Consider the following 19,348-nt stretch of genomic DNA (forward strand, 5'->3'; position numbering starts at 1 on the left):
TTATTCCAACATACGGGATTTATCTTACAATTACTGCACCACAGGCTGCTCTTTCTATGAAAATGGAGTCAATTAATAGTTGGATAAATGTCTGGTTTCGGGAAGAAAACAGCAGATTAACAATTGATTTTACATTTAATTTCAGAGAAAATATAAGCAAATGAGCCACAAACATTTAATGAAAAGTACAGTTAAAGAAGAAGAGTTCATAAAAGATTAAAAATAAATGTAAAAGCAACCCAATATGGATTTTGCCATTTAATATCACAGCAATTATTAGCAAATTTCATTTTTCCAGTCTTATTTTTTCCACTCATTTTCTTTTCACCCCAAAACTAAAACAACATACTCCAAAACTATGAGTTGAAATGTTTTTAGCTTTCTGCGTTGGCCTTTTGTAAAATTGCATTAACATTATTACAAATATATAAATGAAATAAAATATATACATTTCTTGTTTTTTGACATTGCTTTTATTTTATATGTATTGTTTTAGTTTTACATGTCCAAATATCATTAAAATTAAATCAAATTAAAAAGTGAAAGTGCATTAGTTGGTAAATTATTCTGCACATTATTTCAAAGTTGAAAGTATAATAAATATTTTTTTTTTCTGTTTCTTACTTAACTTAAAGAATTACATTTAAACAACTTGTGACTTTAAATCAATCAACACCCACCCAAAAAAACAGCATTAAATTGAAACTACTTGTCTCTTATTGTTTAATCGATTTAATATAGTCACGTCTCTGAGCTCAAGAATCCGTTACAACTTTTAAAATCAGATGGACTTGAAAACACACTTTTGAAAAGTAAAATTGGAGCCAAAACAAAGTATTTTCATGTTGTATTACTGTACATGAGGAGTGGCCGTAACTGACCAACTCATGAAAGCAGCGTTAAATAATACCAATGATTAATTACCTGATCAAACAGGCTCCATTCAAAGCAAAGTCTTCAATCAAATGCATGGCCTTAAGTTTGTTTAGTTTGTTTTTTCACCTCTTCGGCACAGGCTATCGGTCAACACTACATGTTGTGCAATCATTTTCATGCATTGTTATTTTTATTGCATAATTGTGACCATCACCAGCCCTTCCTAAGGATTTATTTTTATTTTTTTTTTTTATTCAGTTTATTTCCGACATGGTTACATTCACTTTTTTTTTTTTTGTACATGCCGAAAAAGGAGACGAGAGAAGCAGTTTGCTTATCTGGGTCCCGTCCCGTTTTACCATCGCAAATTTACATGGGTTTACATGTCTCTCTGGTCAAACATTCTTGAGATGTTCTGAACAGTCCTTTTTTGTGTATTCTCATCTGTAGTCAGTGTTGTCTTGTTTTTATTCCTCCTCCTCTCTATCGTTGTTCGTGTTGGCCTTGTTCCCTGCCAGACGTTGTTAGCATTCCTCCAGTTCAAGAATAGTTCCTCTTTCGAAGTTGTTTGGAAGTTGTTTTTTTTTTTTCCCTTTTCATCCACAATGTTCCCACTCGGGAATGTCTCTTTTGGACACAAGTTTGCAGCTTGTTTTGTCTCTACGGCAAGGTTAATCCAGCTGTTGTTAGTTCTATTGGCAGTGTTGTATTTTCCACTGTTAGATTTAACTTGTATAAACACATTATTATTTCTTAGTTCATAAGCAAGGTAGTAATTTCATTGTATTATATCTCAGTTCATAAGCAAGGTAGTAATTTCATTTTACAGGAAAACGTGTTTCTAACTGCACATATGCATATGTGTGTATCCATAAAATGAAGAGTTCGTCCTTAAGACTGCTCTACTGTAAAGTGTCTTGAGATACCATTGGTTATGATTTGGCGCTATACAAATAAAGATTGATTGATTGATTGATTGACATATGACAATAAACACTTTGAATTTAAATTTAATGTAATCCTTAATCACCCCACCACCTAGCAATTGAAATGAATAAATGACAGACCTTTGGTGAGAATGGTGAGAAAAAACGTTTCTAGAGGGAAGATATAAAAAGAGAGGGCAGTGTTACACCTTGATGAGGGGGAAAGGAACAGGGGAGATGGAATCATTAAATTCCTACATTTCCCACAATCCTTAGCACTTCTCTGTAGTCATTGTACTCCTGGGACGTGTTTTAAAGGTGTTGGTACTTTTGTAGCTCGTCTGCTAGTCTCTCCTCTAAGCTCGTGTTCATCTTTCCTGCTCTGTTTCACCAGGAGGGGGAAATACAGGTTAGTGTTACATTTAATGCAGGTCGATACAATGCTGAGCAGTGTTTAGTGTGGCACCAAGTACGCGGACAGTCATAAATTCACACCAACGGATACTAGAGCGATTAAAAAGCTCCAGGATGTGTTTGCTCTGATAGTCCTCCACGTTTGGTCGGTGTGAACACGCAAACAAAATCTACGAGTGATTTCCAATTGAAGTCTAGAGCAATTAGGAGCACCGTGAACACAACCGCTCTTGGAGATGAACAAACACAGGAAGTATCAGCGATGACAAGGCTTTAAAACCACGAATGTTGTTATATTGAATGTCGTGAAAGGACAAAAGCAGAAAGCAGAAGTTTCGGAGCACTCGCTTTGACCCATAGTCTTTTTCAGGTTTCTGTTTTTCTGTCTCTACTCCAGTAATTGCCGCCTCGACTCATTAGCTCATGCAACAGCACCAGAGGCTGTTTGAAGCAGATCAGAAGCTGCGCCCTGAACCATAGACTAAAAAAAAAAAAATGGGACAAGCTCCTCAGTGGAGTGAAGCTTTTAATTTTAGAGCTCCCCCTGCTGACTGGCTGCAGTAAAGGTCATAAACCCCGCCTCCTCAATGTTAAGAGATAGGATGTGGGTCAAACTGTAAAGTCCAAATACTCATCACATAACTTTTTTCCAAACCTAAACTCTGCTGTGATCATTACTTATTATCACCCTACATTGTGTTCAAGTGCTCATTTTTCCGTGAAGTTTATTTGAAATAAGTTATTTTAGGTTGAAAAACGGGATTTTACGTTATATATGATGATGATTGACAGCCGCGGGTCTTGCGTAGCTTTCTTTGTGAATAACAGTTACGTCGTGAAGGAAAGCCAAATTTTTAAAGAGTACGTTTAGATATTTGACTTAAAATATATGGTGGTTTTGTACTAACCACTATGATCTGAACAAGTCGTTGGTAGTATTTCAGTGGGAAAGATACTTAAGTCCTTGGTGTAGCTGAGCTGCATAAGTCATCAGGGCAGTACGCTAAATGGGCGGGGCGTGTTAGCAGGGCTCCTCCCGCTGGACCCTACTGCACAGACCCTGGGTCCAAAATTGCAAGATGGCAGCGCCCCTAAGCGCTGTATTTTGGCTTCAAGAACGTTGAGTGGGAACAGCTATGGTGCACGCCCACTGCTCTGAAAGCAAACAGCCAAACCAAGATGATAAAATGATCACCTGCCCTCTGCTCATTTGGACCTAGTCTGGGACTAAACCAGTGTGAAAGCACCCTATAAGACATGCCACGACATCCATGACCAATGTGTGTGCAAACATGCAAGGCTAGCACCCCCCACCCAGGGCCGAGCCGCCCACCCCAAACGCCTCAGTGACTGAAGGTCAAGAAGCAGCACCCCAACCCTCCACCCCCCCAGTCCACACACACACACACACACACATACACACGTGAGTTTCTTACAGTTGCTAATTATTTACACAACACCTCCAACACTTGTAAGAAGCTCACGCCTGCAGGTCTCCTTAAAGAATCCTCTCTCATCAAATAGTTTCATCCAGTTTACAATCCTCACCTCCTGTTCCCTGGGTGTAAACCAGTCGATCACACTGCAGTGACTCTTTGTCTTGCAACCCCCTCCACACACACACACATTTAGCCCTCAGCTCTCTATTCTGTTTCAGGTGTCTTGATCCTGGATCTGGCAGTTCCTGGTTGAGGGTTCACGGCTCAACTAGTCTGGGACACTCTGATGTTCTATTGCTCCATCCTGTTCGGATCGTCCTTCTGTCCACTAACCCTAACCAGTCGAGGCAGATGGCTGCCACCTCTGAACCTGGTTCTGCTGGAGATTTATTCGTGTTATAAAAACCTAAATAAGGGAGGTTTTTCTTCCCACTGTCACTAAATGCTTGTTCATGTGGATCTTGTTGGGTTCTTTCATTCTTACTATTAATTTTGTATTGTTAAGCGCTTTGAGATGACTATATAAATAAAATACCGTACACAGGGTTTTTAATGTCACCTTCACCAGTTTCTTGGTATTGTTTTTTGTTGTTGATTAAGCTAAGCTGTGGGTGATTTCCTGCCCCTTTGTGAAAGTAATTAAAAGTTGTGCAATAGTGTTTTGGTGTTTCATTTAGCTTTTAAATCGTTTTTGGTCAAACAATCAACTGACTTTTTTTTTTACTCACTCACATTGTATAGTTACATTTATTTATTTATTTTAATAATGATGATATCATTACCTGGTTAATGAAAGGTATTAATTTACCTTGTGGTTTATTTATTTATTTATTTATTAATATCAAATTGTATTTGAAAGATTTTAGAAGATTGTATTTATTTGGTTTAGTTAGTTGAATTATCAGTTGATTAACTCTAATACAAACCAAATGAATGATGGTATTATTGACCTTTGCTTTCCTAGGACTCATTATTCCACTTCATTCCCACGTGTTATGTCATTTTCTTAGAAATCCTACTTCATGTAGGCACAAAGGTGACCTGGGCTCCATCAGGCATGATAACATTCCTCTGTGATAACCCACAGTAGAGGTCAAGTGTTTAGGTCAAAGGTTGGAGTGTAGACAATCTTTAAAGAATCCATATAGGAATACATATAGGAATCATGATTTTCAAGTTAATGTGGAAACAAGGAAAAAAAACATTATTCCTGTTTTAAACTTGATACAGTTATTACAGGTGTTTACAGTACTGGGTGGTGCATGTCAGTGCATGAGGTGAGTCAGTCAGATAACAAGTCCTGTCCAGTTGGAAGCCACAAACAAACCAAGATAACAATTTTTTTTTTCATTAATTTTTATTGCCTACACCAGTGTTTCTCAACCTTTGGGGTCGCAAGATACTGGGAGATGCCTTCAAGAAACTAAGAATATTCACTTTAGGCCAGTTTTTGCATTACTTTTATGCTTTTTCTGCAACTACACCTAACTTGACATATTTGAACCTATTTTCATCACTTTTTCTTGCCATATTTTTGCTCCTTTTAATTCATTTTTGCTATATTACTCCCATTTCTGCCGCTTCTCCATCAAATTTCCATTCATTTTCTGTACATTTTTTTCACTTTCAAAACATTTTCAACATTTAAAAACCATTTTCCACCAGTTTTCCACCTAATGACCCCCATTGTTGTCACTTTTAACCTCTTTTCACCATATTTCATACAATTTAGCCACATTCATGATTTGTCATGCCCTTTATTTGCCAGTTTAAACTAATTGTTCCTATTTTCTAAATTACACCAACCACTTTTTTAGCCAATATTAAAATTTTGAACCTTTTTTACCACTTTTTCTGTCCATATTTGGCCACTCTAGTTTGCAACTTTAAACCAATTTCACCACATTTTCCACCATTTTTGGTCACTTCTAACCCATTTCTGACATTTACATCTTTAAGGTGACTATATACTATGGTGCAAATAATAATGAACTTTATGGATAACAGTGGATATTATTTAAATAAATAAATAAATGTGGTTATCACAGATTCATAGAACAATGGACCATCATTTTGTTGACTTCATGGATGGACCCCAACAAGCTCTCCCCTTTATTCCCCCTTATAGATGACCCTGTCTCCACATGACTGTTCTTCAATGTTCATGTCTGTGTTCAACCACCTTCAGGTACAGTGGGGGTCCTCGGTCTCTGGAAGCTTTTTTTGTGGGGTCACAGGCTAAAACGGTTGAGAACCCCTGCCCCACACTACACGTGTTGCATTCATACACACAATCATCAGGGTCACAGGCGAGAAGGAGCAGGTCATTGTATCCTGGGTTAACCTTCTGAGATGACAGCAGGAAGTGAAACCGAGAGACGCAGTGAGGTAATAATACAGTAAAATGCACAAACGGAGGCGTTTTTTTCCTTCTCGTCCACAAAAACAGAAACAACATCTGACTTGAGTATGTGAGAGGTGAGTGCTCTCTGCACCGCTGTAACCTCACCCTGATGACGATGGGCTTGACTTTGTTCTTATGGAATGATCTCAGATAACCAGTCAGACAGAGGTTACTGTAGTGTAGTTTACAGCTGTGGGTAAACTGTCTTTTCCATTTACTCCTTGGGGGCATTGCGCAAATTGCACAAAACCGGGATAGCGGATAAAGCCTGGAAAAATCGATTATCCTGGATAAACTTATCCCCAAGTAACCATGGTGATTTAGCCTCTACAGCTAACCTGCTGCAGAGCAGGTTAACAACCAAGATAAAGTTATCCCTGTTTTGGCTCTGCTGTCAGTGCTGTGAGAAATTATTGTTTTACAGAATGTTCATGGTTTTTATACATGTTTCTTCACCCAAATATTATAAATAGTATTTTAATTTGTTCGTTGACTTTTGGTTTTAATATGTTTTTATTATCATAGTTTACATATAAAAACGAAAAGAACATATGAAAAGACAATATTTGAGCAATGAAAGTGAGAAGGCAGATGGTTTATCAGCAAATTTTTCTTTGTTAATAAAACACCAACACTGAAAAGTTAGAAAATAGCTAGAAATAATCTGACTTTACTCATTATGACTACAATGTAACTAATAGAAGATTTTTGTTTTTTAAGTGTGTCCTAAAAATAAGAAAATGAATACTGTACTGTTGGATCCGAAGGGTTTCACTTTTTAATTTTACAATAACTCTATTCATTTCATTTATTTTTCCATCAGGCCTCTGGCTATTTTGTAATAATAATAAATCCTGCTTGTGGAATAGCTGTCAAATTATTGGTTATGTTTTTTTTTTTGTTAAATTATAGGTGACAAATCCTTTCTTGAAACTAATCTATATGTATATGTATCATTGCCTCAGTATAAGTAGCTCAAACATGTATAATTAATAAAGTGAACTGCTATAGTTACAGTAAGAGGAGGTGGAGCTGATCACTATTCTAAATCAATGATTATTAGATTTATACTTTTTTTTTTTTAAAGTTTATCACACTGTAGAATAGAATAGAATAGAATAGATCTTTTTTTTTTTATCTCCCAGAGGGGAAATTCACAAAAAATGGTCGGCTATTGTCTGCAAGCGTTTCCTTTTCTCCTTTTTAGCAACGCTACTGTTCCTTTTTTCCGTATCATATCTTTTATTTTTTCATCCCTCTGCAAAAGCGCCATTTGTTCGGCAGGTGTAAACGAAGCTGCGCGTCTGTGATCCATACATTCATCTGTGATTCTGTGATCGAATTCATGGTGTTCTTCAGAATGCTGTGACCGCCCACTTATCTCAAACATCCACAGCCGGCTTGACTAAACCTCGTCTCTTTATCCTGCCTCGGCAAACGTGCAACCAATTTATCCAAGATAGTCAAGTCAAGTCAAAGTGTTTATTGTCATCTGTACAGTTAGAAACACGTTTCCCTGTACAATGAAATTCTTGCTTTGCCGACCGCCAGTGAATGCCTACGTAATAAAGGAATAAATAATAAAGGAATAAATCGAGATAAAAGAACTATAATAAATACAATAAATACAGTGGCATGCAACACTGTTATTCAACAAAACCTGAACATTAAATACAAAACACCTGTACAATTAAAAATACAAATATATTAGCTATACAGAGGAGAGGTGATATATACAATGGTATGTGCATAAAAGCTGTTTCATAATAGAGAGACATGGTGTTAGCTGTGCATGGGCGCATCTAAAGTGCGAATGCAGGTGGTGTGCAAAGTACAGTGGCGCTGACCAACCATGCATTCTCCTTTATCCTGGATGTATTTACTCTATCTGACATTTGAGCATTACTCCGTGGAGGCAGATCCTGTAAATACGATCACTTCCTGTGAGACATTTCCCTGCTCCAACCATCACCACTGATTCCAAGAAATGGTTTATGTCATGGCTTTCAGCCAAACTGCCTCTTTATCAGATTCAAGTGTTACTGGAGCAAAGACACGTCGTAAACATGCACGATTGTGGCCCTCCAGGACTAGGTTTTGACATCGATTGCTCAAGATAAGAAAGGTTAGAGGTGGAAGAAAGTTCAGCTGTTTAACTTCACAAAAGCAATTTTGAATTTTCATCCAACTTTGCAGTGTTTTTTAGATTACCAGAATCAGATGAAAGAAGGTTTTTTAAGGTATCTTTACACAACATTTGGATGCAATCTATTCTAGAAACAGTGTATTTTAAATTTTTTTTACTGTACTTGTGTGTATTGTGTGTACTTTATTATGTATTTCTGTTGTATACTGTTTACAAAGCATTATATTTCTATTAATATGTATACAAAATGGTTCCAAAAACACGTAAAATATAAATACACAAAATGATGACAAAAAACACACAAAATAACGACAAAAACGCAGAAAACTACAACTGAAATAGACAGAAAGACAAAACAATACACATAATTATCCCAGAAATACACAAGACACCTATAAAATAAACAAAATGATAATAAGATGTACAAAGCAACAACAAAAACAAAAATATATGGATATAAAATATTCAACATACCCCAGAAATATGAAAGAATACAGGAAATGACAACAAAAACATGCAAACATTTAAAAAAAAGACAACAAAGCTCCATGAAATTACTCCAAAAACTCACACAACCTATTGTTCTTTCCAGTATTAATGCTCAGAGTGGTTATTATTGTAAATGCTGACAGGAATGCTGATAATATGACCTTCAGATCAGATACAATTACATATTTGTGACTGAAAGTTGCCCATGTTTACTTCAGTTAATTCTGTGAACAATGACAAATAAAATATGACTCCAAAACTAGACAGAATGACAGAAAAATACACAATATGACAGAAAGTAAATAAGAAAAACACAAGACACCTACAAAATGATTTAAAAAAATAAAAAAAATAATTACAAAACAACAACAAAAACAAAACAAATACTCCAAAAACACGAAAAACACAATAACAAAGATGCACAAAATGATTCCAAAACTCACACAACCTTTTGTTATTTCCAGTATTAATGCTCAGATTGGTCATTATTGCTGGTCATAAATGCTGACAGGAATGCTGATAATATGACCTTCAGATCAGATACAATTACATATTTGTGACTGAAAGTTGCCCATGTTTACTTCAGTTAATTCTGTGAACAATGACAAATAAAATATGACTCCAAAACTAGACAGAATGACAGAAAAATACACAATATGACAGAAAGTAAATAAGAAAAACACAAGACACCTACAAAATGATTAAAAAAAATAAAAAATAAATACAAAAACAACAACAAAAACAAAACAAATACTCCAAAAACACGAAAAACACAATAACAAGATGCACAAAATGATTCCAAAACTCACACAACCTTATGTTATTTGCAGTATTAATGCTCAGATTGGTCATTATTGTAAATGCTGACAGGAATGTTGATAATTTGACCTTTGGATCAAATACAATTACATTTTTGTGACTGAAAGTTGCCCATATCTGCCATATATAGTAGTATCATATAGTAGCAATGTTTACTTCAGTCAGAAATGACAGAGGAAAATCCACCTTTTCTTTTTGGACTTTGTCTGTTCCAGGAAATGTTTGGGATTAAACAAAACAAAGTGAAACGATAACTCCATTGTCTTATTTATACTTTGACTATTAAAAAGAGGTAAAAACTTACAGCAGTTTTGTGATTGCAATGATTATGTCATGTGATATTATTTGTCTTCAATTGTGTTTCGTGTCAGAATCAAGAAGAACAGAGTGTGTGTGTTTGTACGTGTGTGTGTGTGTGTTTGTACGTGTGTGTGACAGCTGGAGGCTGAATGGAGGAATGTTGTTTGCCACTGGGCACAGCAGCGTGGGAGCAATGAAACAGCAGGACTGGAAGTACAAAAGAAAAAGTCTTTGAAAAAAAAAAAAAGGTGGAAGGAAAACATGTTTATGAATTTTGGAGCTTGCAGAGACGAAGCTGCATGAACATGCCTGGTCCGATACCCACTGCACTGAGACAAAGAGGTGAAGGAGAATGAAAGCAGACACTGAACTAACCAGAAAGGTTCCTCCTGTCACTGATCTCTGCTTTTATTTCCCGTCAGGGTTAAAAACAGTTTGATCTCATGCTTTTATTTGTGTAGTAGCACTCAGTGTTCTTATAACTCAATGTATTTTCCTTCATGTGGACCAAAGCATTAATAATATTCACGTTTACTTTACATTTACATCCAAAGGATATGATGGACACATGCCTTGTCAATGATAGCTAGCAGTGCTGACTTGTAGCTAGAAGGTTGTGGGTTTGCAATACGTGCATGGTTTGCAGGTTCTCAACTGAAACGTTGTCTAGTTTTATTCCCACAGTCAAAAAGGACCTGGAGAAAACCCAAGCCAGCATGGGGAGAACATGCAAACTTAGTAAAAATTAGTATACTTGAAGTTCATTGTATTAAGTATGCTTGAGTATAAGTATAGCAAGTATACAATGGACCAAGTACTTGCAGTATACGAGAAAGTATACTAATTGAATGCTTCTTCGGACTAAATTTGAACATTTTAGGTTTATAAAAGTTTTTCAAGTCTACAATAAGTACACTTATCCATATACCACTAGTGTACTAGTATAAGTACTTGTGGTACTTGTATTTTTCACTGCTTCAAACATTTTAAAAGAAAGGAAAAAGTATAAACTTGGATAGTTTTTTGTTCAATTTTTTGTTTAGTTTTTGTTATTGAATGTATATTTTAACATGCATTGCAACAGGAAAAGATTTTCAACATTAAAAAAAAAAAAAACATTTATTGAAAAACGCAGCTGCATTAGCATTTGTGCCGACGGTCACTCATGACGACGATAGCAGGATTGTTTCATTACTGAAAAACAGCAATTTAAAACTTCAGAATGTGTTATTAGACTAAATTATCATTAATATTACACATGAAACAGTAAACATTACTTTCTAATCAAAACAAAAATGTTCTTCAGGATGTAACTACGCAGGATTTTTTTCACCAGGCAATTTTTCGGAAAATAAAACGCCATGTTGTGTTTTATGGCCTGAGGTCGTTGAGTCTGATGACTTTTATTTTGAAGCCTGATGCCGTTTCATTTTATAGGTTTTGCTTTAACAAGAGAGGTGATACTTTACTCTGAGACCTGAGAATGTCCTAAAATGTAGACCGTACTCGCGTTACTTTCGTAGCGGCTCTTTCCTATTTGGAGGTAACCTATGCACAATCAGCGAGAACATGCAAACTCCACACAGAGAGACCACAACATATCACCATTGACTCTAACCATAAAAACAGCTCAATAGAAACACACTGGATAAAACCTTTGGATTGAGCTTTTGGTTGAAGATAAATAAATGATTATGATATGAATTCATTATGTTGTTGCATTTTTAAAAACTCCCCCCATGATGATGAGCGTTTCACCAATGCATGTGTACAGTAAAGTATTAAACACTTCATATTGAGACATGTTTTTCACCATCACTCGAAGAACAAAGGATGCAAACCAAGGTACTTTTTTTAAATTATTTTATTTCCCATAATATAGGAAGAAAGCACACTGTGGTCTCAGACCAACTCTTAGATGTAATGACTGAGCTGTGAATGCTGTGAGATGGTTTTTCCAACATCTGGACTGGTTATTGTTAAAGTTCTTTGGGTCTTTCTTTTATATGAGGTGTATTTATGAGTGACTGAGGTTGTCTTAGACAGACTTGAGGAAGTATTCATAGAGGGCGGTGAGGCGGGACTCCAGATCCTGAGTGTAGGGGTTCAGCTTCTCCCTCAGCTCCTCAACATGTGGGGCAGCCATCTCCCTCACCTGCTGGGCCCTCTGGACCAGCTCGCTCTGGACCTTCTCAGTGACGGGGACCACGCGCTGCTTGAACTCCTCCAGGTGCTGGTCCACCTTCACCTTCATGTCGTCGGTGTAGGGCCCCAGCTGAGCCTGCAGCTCCTGAATGTTCTTCTCCAGGTTCATCCTCAGCTCCTCGCTCTTCTGGACCAGGGTGGTCCTCAGGGCCTCGGTGTCTAAGGAGTCGGCGTAGGGGGCCAGCTCCTGTTTGAGCTGCTCCACCTTCTGCTGGATCTGAGCCTTCATCTCCTCAGTGTAGGGCTGCAGCTTGTCCTTGACGGAGTTCAGCTCCAGGGTCACGCGTTCCCTCAGAACATCGGCCTCGTTGGTGACTTTGGTGATGAGCTCCTGAGCAGCGGGAGGAAGCTGGTCCTGCAGGGTGACGGCATACTTGCTGGCAACATCAGCGCTTTCAGTCAGACGGGCACTGTATGGAAACCATAAAGACAGACATTTAAATCATGGCTGAGTCAGTAGAAACATTAAAGATAAACTAGGGCTGTCACTTTAATGCATTAATTGCGATTAATTAATGAATTAATTACAAGAAAGAATAACGCACTCCAAAACGTACCAGTGTACCATAACACTGATGCACAGACTGCCAAGCTTCTCAGCTTTGTTAGCTTTAATTTTAGTTTATGAAAACACCAGATGGAAAACTAAAGCTTAGTTGTGTGCAAATTTTGAAAGAAATAGCCAATCACCAGAGCTTTTCTAGCTTCCGCTAACACCTCAATGCTAAACATGTAGCAGCTAGCATGGGAAGCTAGCACGGACTCTCGGACAGTGCTAGCTGTAACATGCTGCAAGCAGACAGTGTCTCTAATCCACACTGGACAAGATGACAGGGTTCAGAGCCAAAATTAATCAAAAAATAAAGTCCATGACTGACAAATGAACAAAAAATCTGCAGGAGAGAAAAAGCAACAAGTTCGATGTTAAATTGTATTGCTCAGAAAAATGTTTTATTTCATTTGTATTTCTATTATTTGGATATTGACAAAAGCTCAATATTCCCATGATGGTTATGCAGCACTTGGTACTAGTCTCAAATACAACGGAATGTAAATGGTTGAAGTCTGTTAAAAACAATAAATGACTTTATATATCAATCTTTTGATTTGCCACAATAATGTCATTAATTTAAACAAAAATACCTCAAGTTGAGGGCTTTTCGCAGCACTTTTTAGGTGAGATTACACAGCATAATCAATTAATCGTTCATTATTATTATTATTATTATTTTTTATCTCTTGACAACAATAATATAAACTCAGACTCTACCAACCTGATATCCTGTCCAAACTGGGACTTCCTGATCATCTGGACGGTTTCATCGGCTGTCTGGGTAGCTTTGCCGACATATTCCCAGAATGCATCAGTCACCACTTCCAGCTGAGGCTTTGGTGCATCAGCATAAAAAAGGTTGGCCTGGCAGCCTGTTGGACATGGACAAGAGTCAGCAAAGCCTCGTCCAACATTCTTTCTTTTTTGCTTTCTTGGTTATTGTCATGATGCAACAGGGCTGGGGTCAATTACATTTTTTAGTTACAATTACAATTTCATTTTACCCATGTTCAATTACAATTTCAATTACAATTATAGTGACCTGCATTTTTTTTAGAATTACAGGTAAATTACAATTTTTTTTATCCTCAGAAAGTTAATTTCAATTACAAATAATCACAATTACTCAGCCTGAAATAAATAACCCAATAAAAGTTAACCTTCCTCTTGTGTTAGCTTTATCTTAGCATCTCTTATGATAACAGGTCCTAAATCAGCTGGAAAATACACTAAAACATTGAATTTATTTCCTATCTATTGGTTACTTGGTTAGGCTTCCTAATCAATGAATATATATATAGGTTTTAATGTTTTTGGTGTGGGCATCTGAGCCCAAAAATGACACATTTTTATAGAATTTTCATGGCAATTACAATTACAAAGTCCACTATCTAAAATAAATTGCTATTTAATTATGATTATGACAGCAACAGATTTTTAAAATTACAATTACAATTATAATTGACCCCAACCCTGGTTGAATAGGTGCATATCACCAACTACTGCACTGGAGTGTGTAAATGTTTTTCCAACATTGAATCTAACTTTGTCTTTGGTACTGACCGGTAAAAACAGCAAGGACGAGCACAGCGAGGACCTTCATGGTGTCTTTAGACCCTGCGTAAAGAAAAAGCCAACATGGTTAGCTACTTGAGTATGACCACAAATCAACTCAGCAGTCTCATTTCTCCATCTTACCTGAGTTTCCAAGTATATCTGCAAAGATGGCTATGGTGCTTGTGCTGAACTGCTGAGGCTCTGCTGCTTTTATAGCTAAAATCTTTGGTGCAATGGTCACAAAGTCCAAGAGCTTGTGCCTTGCTGTCAACTTTTCCACTCCCTGCCACATGTACTTACACTAAAGGGACCGCATCACAACTGTATCATCTGTCATTTATGGCTAAAGTTATGGCTGATAAGCATTTGTTTTTTTAATAGTGGTAACTAAATCTGTGTTATCATTACATGAAGAGAATTTCCATCAGGTTGACCTTTTTGTCTGTAATCACATCTTTGCTATCACAGACAAAGTTCAGCCCCTGACTTTATTTTAGGCTTTGTCAATAATAATTTGATTATGCACACAGTCGGGATTTCTTAATCTTTTTGGCCAGACTATTTGACAAAACACCAAGTTACAGTTTGTGTCATCCCAGGATGCCATAGGTCAACAGTGCTATGTGTCAGTCTGGCCGAAGGTCAGATCTCCTCATGCTCTGTCAGCCACCTGAGGACAAAGTAGCTGTTTCAAGAGCAGACGAACCACAGTTGAATGCTCTCTGGGCAACGTCTCTGTCACATGATAAAAAATAAATAAATGTGGCAAGCTACACTGGCCTCATGTAAAAAATTTCCAACAATGGGGAGTGGTGAAATAACGCAAAGTTGGGATTCAAGATAAAAATCAAGAACTCACATGAAGAAAAATGTGTTTTTATCCCAAGAAAGAGTAATCTTTATAGTATACATTAAAACAGAGATCAGGTTGTTCTTACATTCACACATGCAGTTATGGGCCAATAAAAAGAGCCTGTCACCCAGGAACCATTGCACATATGTGACTAATCATTAGTGATGTGAACAGTGTACATAGTTCAAAGCTGATCAAATTATAGGGAGCTAGCTGAGGCATATATGAAGCATAAATTTTAACTTATCTTTTAGCATATGTGATGGTAAAAGGGAAGGTGGCACAGCATCCATTACCACCAACAAACTTGCCACCAAACCTGTTTTATTCTTATTTATTCTTTTGACATTCACGCTTTTATTTTTAACATTCCTCCAATTTTATGTATCATTGTTTACAGTGTTTGGCAAGTTACTTTCAAAATGTAATACATTACATATTAGTAGTTACTGTCATTTAAAAGTAATTAGTTACATTACAATAGTACTGTCTCTGAATTGTGTTACTTTCACCAAAATAACCACAGAAGTATGACTAGCATTCTAAAATGCTAAAATCTAGTTTATTGCAGCTGATTATATATCCAGTGCAGGGTGATGTGGTATAGCATAATGACTTTGTATCCTAAATATTAAAAGTCTAGGCCTATTCATCTGAAACATTATAGAGCTAGACACAACAATAATGTAACCTCTAGCCTTATGACATGACAAGGTGCACAATCTCTTTCTTTTTGTTTCGATTCTTTTATTCTCTTTTTTTAAATGCACTGTTTTTAACTGCTGCTAACATGGTGACCAGTAAAATTGTAACTATTTTCTATGAGCGCTCAATACAAACCAGTCACGAGATAACATGACTACCAGTCAAAATGATGAAGGCGCCGGTGGCTCCGTTCAGCTCTGCTGTTGTTTTTAGCTGGAAGCTAATGACATTTCTACCATAAATGTCTCTACAAAAATCACTTCTAAACCAAAAACTTCTACAGCGCATATTTAAGAGCAGGAATCAGACTGGATGAGCCTCAGGCTCAGCCGTACGCCCCGGCACAGTGCCAGAATACTTTAAGCCCTACCGGCATTAGCGTTATGTCGCTGTTTGTAATAATAACACGCTTGATAGCCGCATGACCCAGTGACCATTCTGTATGATATGGTACCACTCTCTATGACAACGTTAGCTTACCTTGTCATTGCTGGTGTTGGAAAGGATTTTGCCGTCCTCACTTCTCTTGGTTCTAGTAGCACTGCAGACAGAGAGAAACTTTATTTCTTTTCTGAGGCATCAAATCATGAATGGCAGAAAACTTTCTCCAGCTCAGTCAGGACAAAACTGAAGTTTTAGTTCTCGGCCCAGAAAGAGAAACTTTGACCTAAACTTTTAACAACATCTTTGACTCCCTCTATACAAGTTAAAAATCTGGGCATTATTTTAGACTCTGAGTTCACTTTTATCCCTCACATTAAAAAAATTTACAAAATTAGGTTTTTAATCATTTAAAGAACATAGTCAGAGTGCAACCCATTCTCTCTCAGGCCAACACGGAGGAACTAATGCATGCTTTTATCACTAGTCAGATCGACTCCTGTAATGCCCTGCTTTCTGGTCATCCCAAAAAGAGTATTTCAAGTTTACAATTACTAGAGAATTCAGCATCACACCTACTGTATTTTAAAAGCACTGCATTGGCTCCCCGTTAGTTTCAGGATCGATTTTAAAGTTACCTTACTGGTTTTTAAGTGTTTTAATGGTCTTGGGCCTTCTTATATTTTAGAACTGCTTTTACCATATGAACCTTCTCAAACCCTGAGATCCTCTGGAGCTGGCCTTTTCATAATCCTAAAAGTCAGGACACGCACTCACGGTGAGGCGTTGTTCCAGTTTTACGGCCCCTGTTTGTAGAACAGTTTGCTGGAGCAGAAAACGTTCATATCTTTAAGAGTAGGCCCAAGAAACACTTGTTTAATTTAGCTTTTCGCTAATTTTTTATTCATTTTAGGATGGTTCTTTTTTATGCTTTTGTAGTTTTAAGATTGTTATCATTTATGTTGTTTTTATAGTTTTAGGATGATCTTTAATCCTGTTTCTATAGTTTTAGGAATGTTGTCTTTAATGTTGTTTATATAGTTTTTCGGATCGTTCTTTTAAGTTGTTTTTATTGTTTTAGGTTTATATTTTGGATTATTATCCCAGTGTTTCCTCGGAGGGAGCCCTCTGCACTGGGGGCTATGATGGGCCGTGGCTGCCATGGTGCTGTATCGTGGCCCTCAGTGGTGATGAATGGCTTTTACTTTTTTGCTGGACTGGGGCTCTGTCTCCGGGCCCTGTGCCCACGGTCTATGCCTGGTCTGCTCCAGATGCAGACGGCTCCTTGTGATGTCTCCTTACCTAGATCCTCTGTACCCACCAATTGTCCTTATTTGAACCTGTGTGTCTGTGTGTGGTAGGCGGGGTTTGTACGGGGTGGATGTTTTATTTATTTTTATCTTTGCAAAGGCACTTTGAGCTACATTTTATTGTATGAAAAGCACTTTTTTATGAATAAAGATTTATTTAATTTGATTTACTGAAAGTCCAAACATGTTCCAGCCCCAAACCCAGACAAACTTTTTTTCAATTTTGAGGATCTGGCATGTCTGCCAGATAGAATGTATAGCAGATATTTTTGTATATTCTGAGAGAATAGGTGGAGCTGTATTACTATACCAAATTTCAGTTTCCTATGTGGTGTAGTTCCTGAGATATTGGAAGGTGAAATATGCACGAGCAAAAATTGACACATACCCCCCTTCATTAAATTGGCCATATCTCAAAAAGTGTTCATCCAATCAAACTAAAAAATTACAGTCGGCCTATTTAATAATCACAAAACAATTGGAAAAAATGTCCGAATTTTTTTAGACCGAAGTGCGTGGGCCATTTGGTGAAATGACATGGAATGACCCATTAGTAACTTTAGTTATTTTATCTATAATATAGGTGAGGTCTCCACTCTTATTAATATAATTAGTATTATGTTCAGATGTATAAAGGTAGCTTATATTATAATTAGAACTTGTATAGGGGCAGTTTATACTGTTACTGTATGTACATTGTTTATGTATATAGATGTATGTAAATATGTATAAGTGGCTTATAGAAATATTGGTTATACTGGTTATAAGAGTGGTAGGATTAAATAAGCCAGACTTGTTTATACCCCTTTTTTGAATGCGTAAATGTTATATTAGAATTTTAGTTTTTTGACTTATTTTGGAAAAAAACTTGTTTTGTGACATACCTTTTATTTTAAATATATTGGTTTTTTTTTGTTTTTACATGTTGAAAAATTAATAAAATAAAATAATATAAAAAATAATGTATTTTACATATATTTATACAAAAATAAATAAAATAAAGGATTCAAATTCTCTAGTTTTGTTTTAGATTTTTAATAGCTTTCTAAATGGTATAAATGTCCCCAAATTGTGTTTGATATATGTTATTTACATATTTAATATAATAATCAATACAATAAGCTTTCAATGTTCAGTTAAATGAATGCATTTCTTTCTTTCTTTCTTCTTTCTTTTCTTCTTTCTTCTTTCTTTCTTTCTTTTCTTTCTTTCTTTCTTTTCTTCTTTCTTTTCTTCTTTCTTTCTCTTCTTTTCTTTCTTTCTTTCTTTCTTTGTCATTCTTTCTTTCTTTCTTTCTCTCTGTGTATTTAATAATATAGTCAAATTAAATAAATATTGTTCCTTTTTTCATGTATTTAACAAGTTTTACCAAGTACATTTTTGTAATAATGTGATTCTTAAAAAGCAAATAATCCAGTTAATTTTTGTGTAAGTTAATGGCTGATTTTCAAGTTTGATATACATTTAGTTTGATACACATTAATGATATGAAAAGACATATTTAATTTGAATACAAATTGTGAATTTGATATTCATCCAACAAAAAACAGCCACTATCTTCAATGAATAAATCCACACACACGTGTCCACACACACACACACACACAGTTATTCTTATTAAAAAAAAACCTAAGAAGAAATTCAAAGTTAGGTACAGTATCTGTTGCTTGACCTAATCCAAAGTCCAGTATCGTCAGCATGTAAAGGTTATCTGTAGTAATCTATAAACTTTGAGCACTGGACTACATGGACAAAAAGGCTTTATTTTAGACGTAAAATTAACACTATTTTTATAAAAGACTTCATGATGATGAGTCAATGTGGTTAAAAAAGGTAATTTGTTTGGGTGGATTCTGTAACGTCACAATGGTGCGACGCAAACTATAGAAAGCAATAGGACGACTGAAGGAGAGATGGTTTCCTGCTGTGACAACACGGCACGGACTGGTGGACTTTGGGCTCCTGGATACA

The 19,348-nt window shown here is 36.3% G+C and overlaps 1 protein-coding gene across 1 annotated transcript; it reads right to left on the reverse strand.

Moving 5' to 3' along the window:
• Positions 1 to 11,670: 11,670 nt before the first annotated feature.
• On the reverse strand, positions 11,671 to 14,436 carry LOC114478523 (apolipoprotein A-I-like). Its single transcript, XM_028471636.1, has 4 exons — positions 14,270 to 14,436; positions 14,135 to 14,188; positions 13,293 to 13,443; positions 11,671 to 12,428 (listed from the first exon to the last, which is right to left on the reverse strand). Exons 1-4 carry the CDS (start codon positions 14,418 to 14,420, stop codon positions 11,852 to 11,854), a joined length of 933 nt encoding a protein of 310 aa, XP_028327437.1. The 5' UTR covers positions 14,421 to 14,436; the 3' UTR covers positions 11,671 to 11,851.
• Positions 14,437 to 19,348: the final 4,912 nt, after the last annotated feature.

Source organism: Gouania willdenowi, chromosome 16 (genome assembly GCF_900634775.1).
Source record: "Gouania willdenowi chromosome 16, fGouWil2.1, whole genome shotgun sequence".
Lineage (NCBI taxonomy): Eukaryota > Metazoa > Chordata > Actinopteri > Blenniiformes > Gobiesocidae > Gouania > Gouania willdenowi.

What these genes read in the sequence shown, in the direction of transcription:
- LOC114478523 (XM_028471636.1), bottom strand. Translation starts at nt 14,420, where the DNA reads ATGTGGCAGGGAGTGGAAAAGTTGACAGCAAGGCACAAGCTCTTGGAC. An exon ending in AGATATACTTGGAAACTCAG is followed by an intron (nt 14,189 to 14,269) that starts GTAAGATGGAGA and finishes TTCTTTACGCAG; the next exon opens with GGTCTAAAGACACCATGAAG. An exon ending in CGTCCTTGCTGTTTTTACCG is followed by an intron (nt 13,444 to 14,134) that starts GTCAGTACCAAA and finishes CATGTCCAACAG; the next exon opens with GCTGCCAGGCCAACCTTTTT.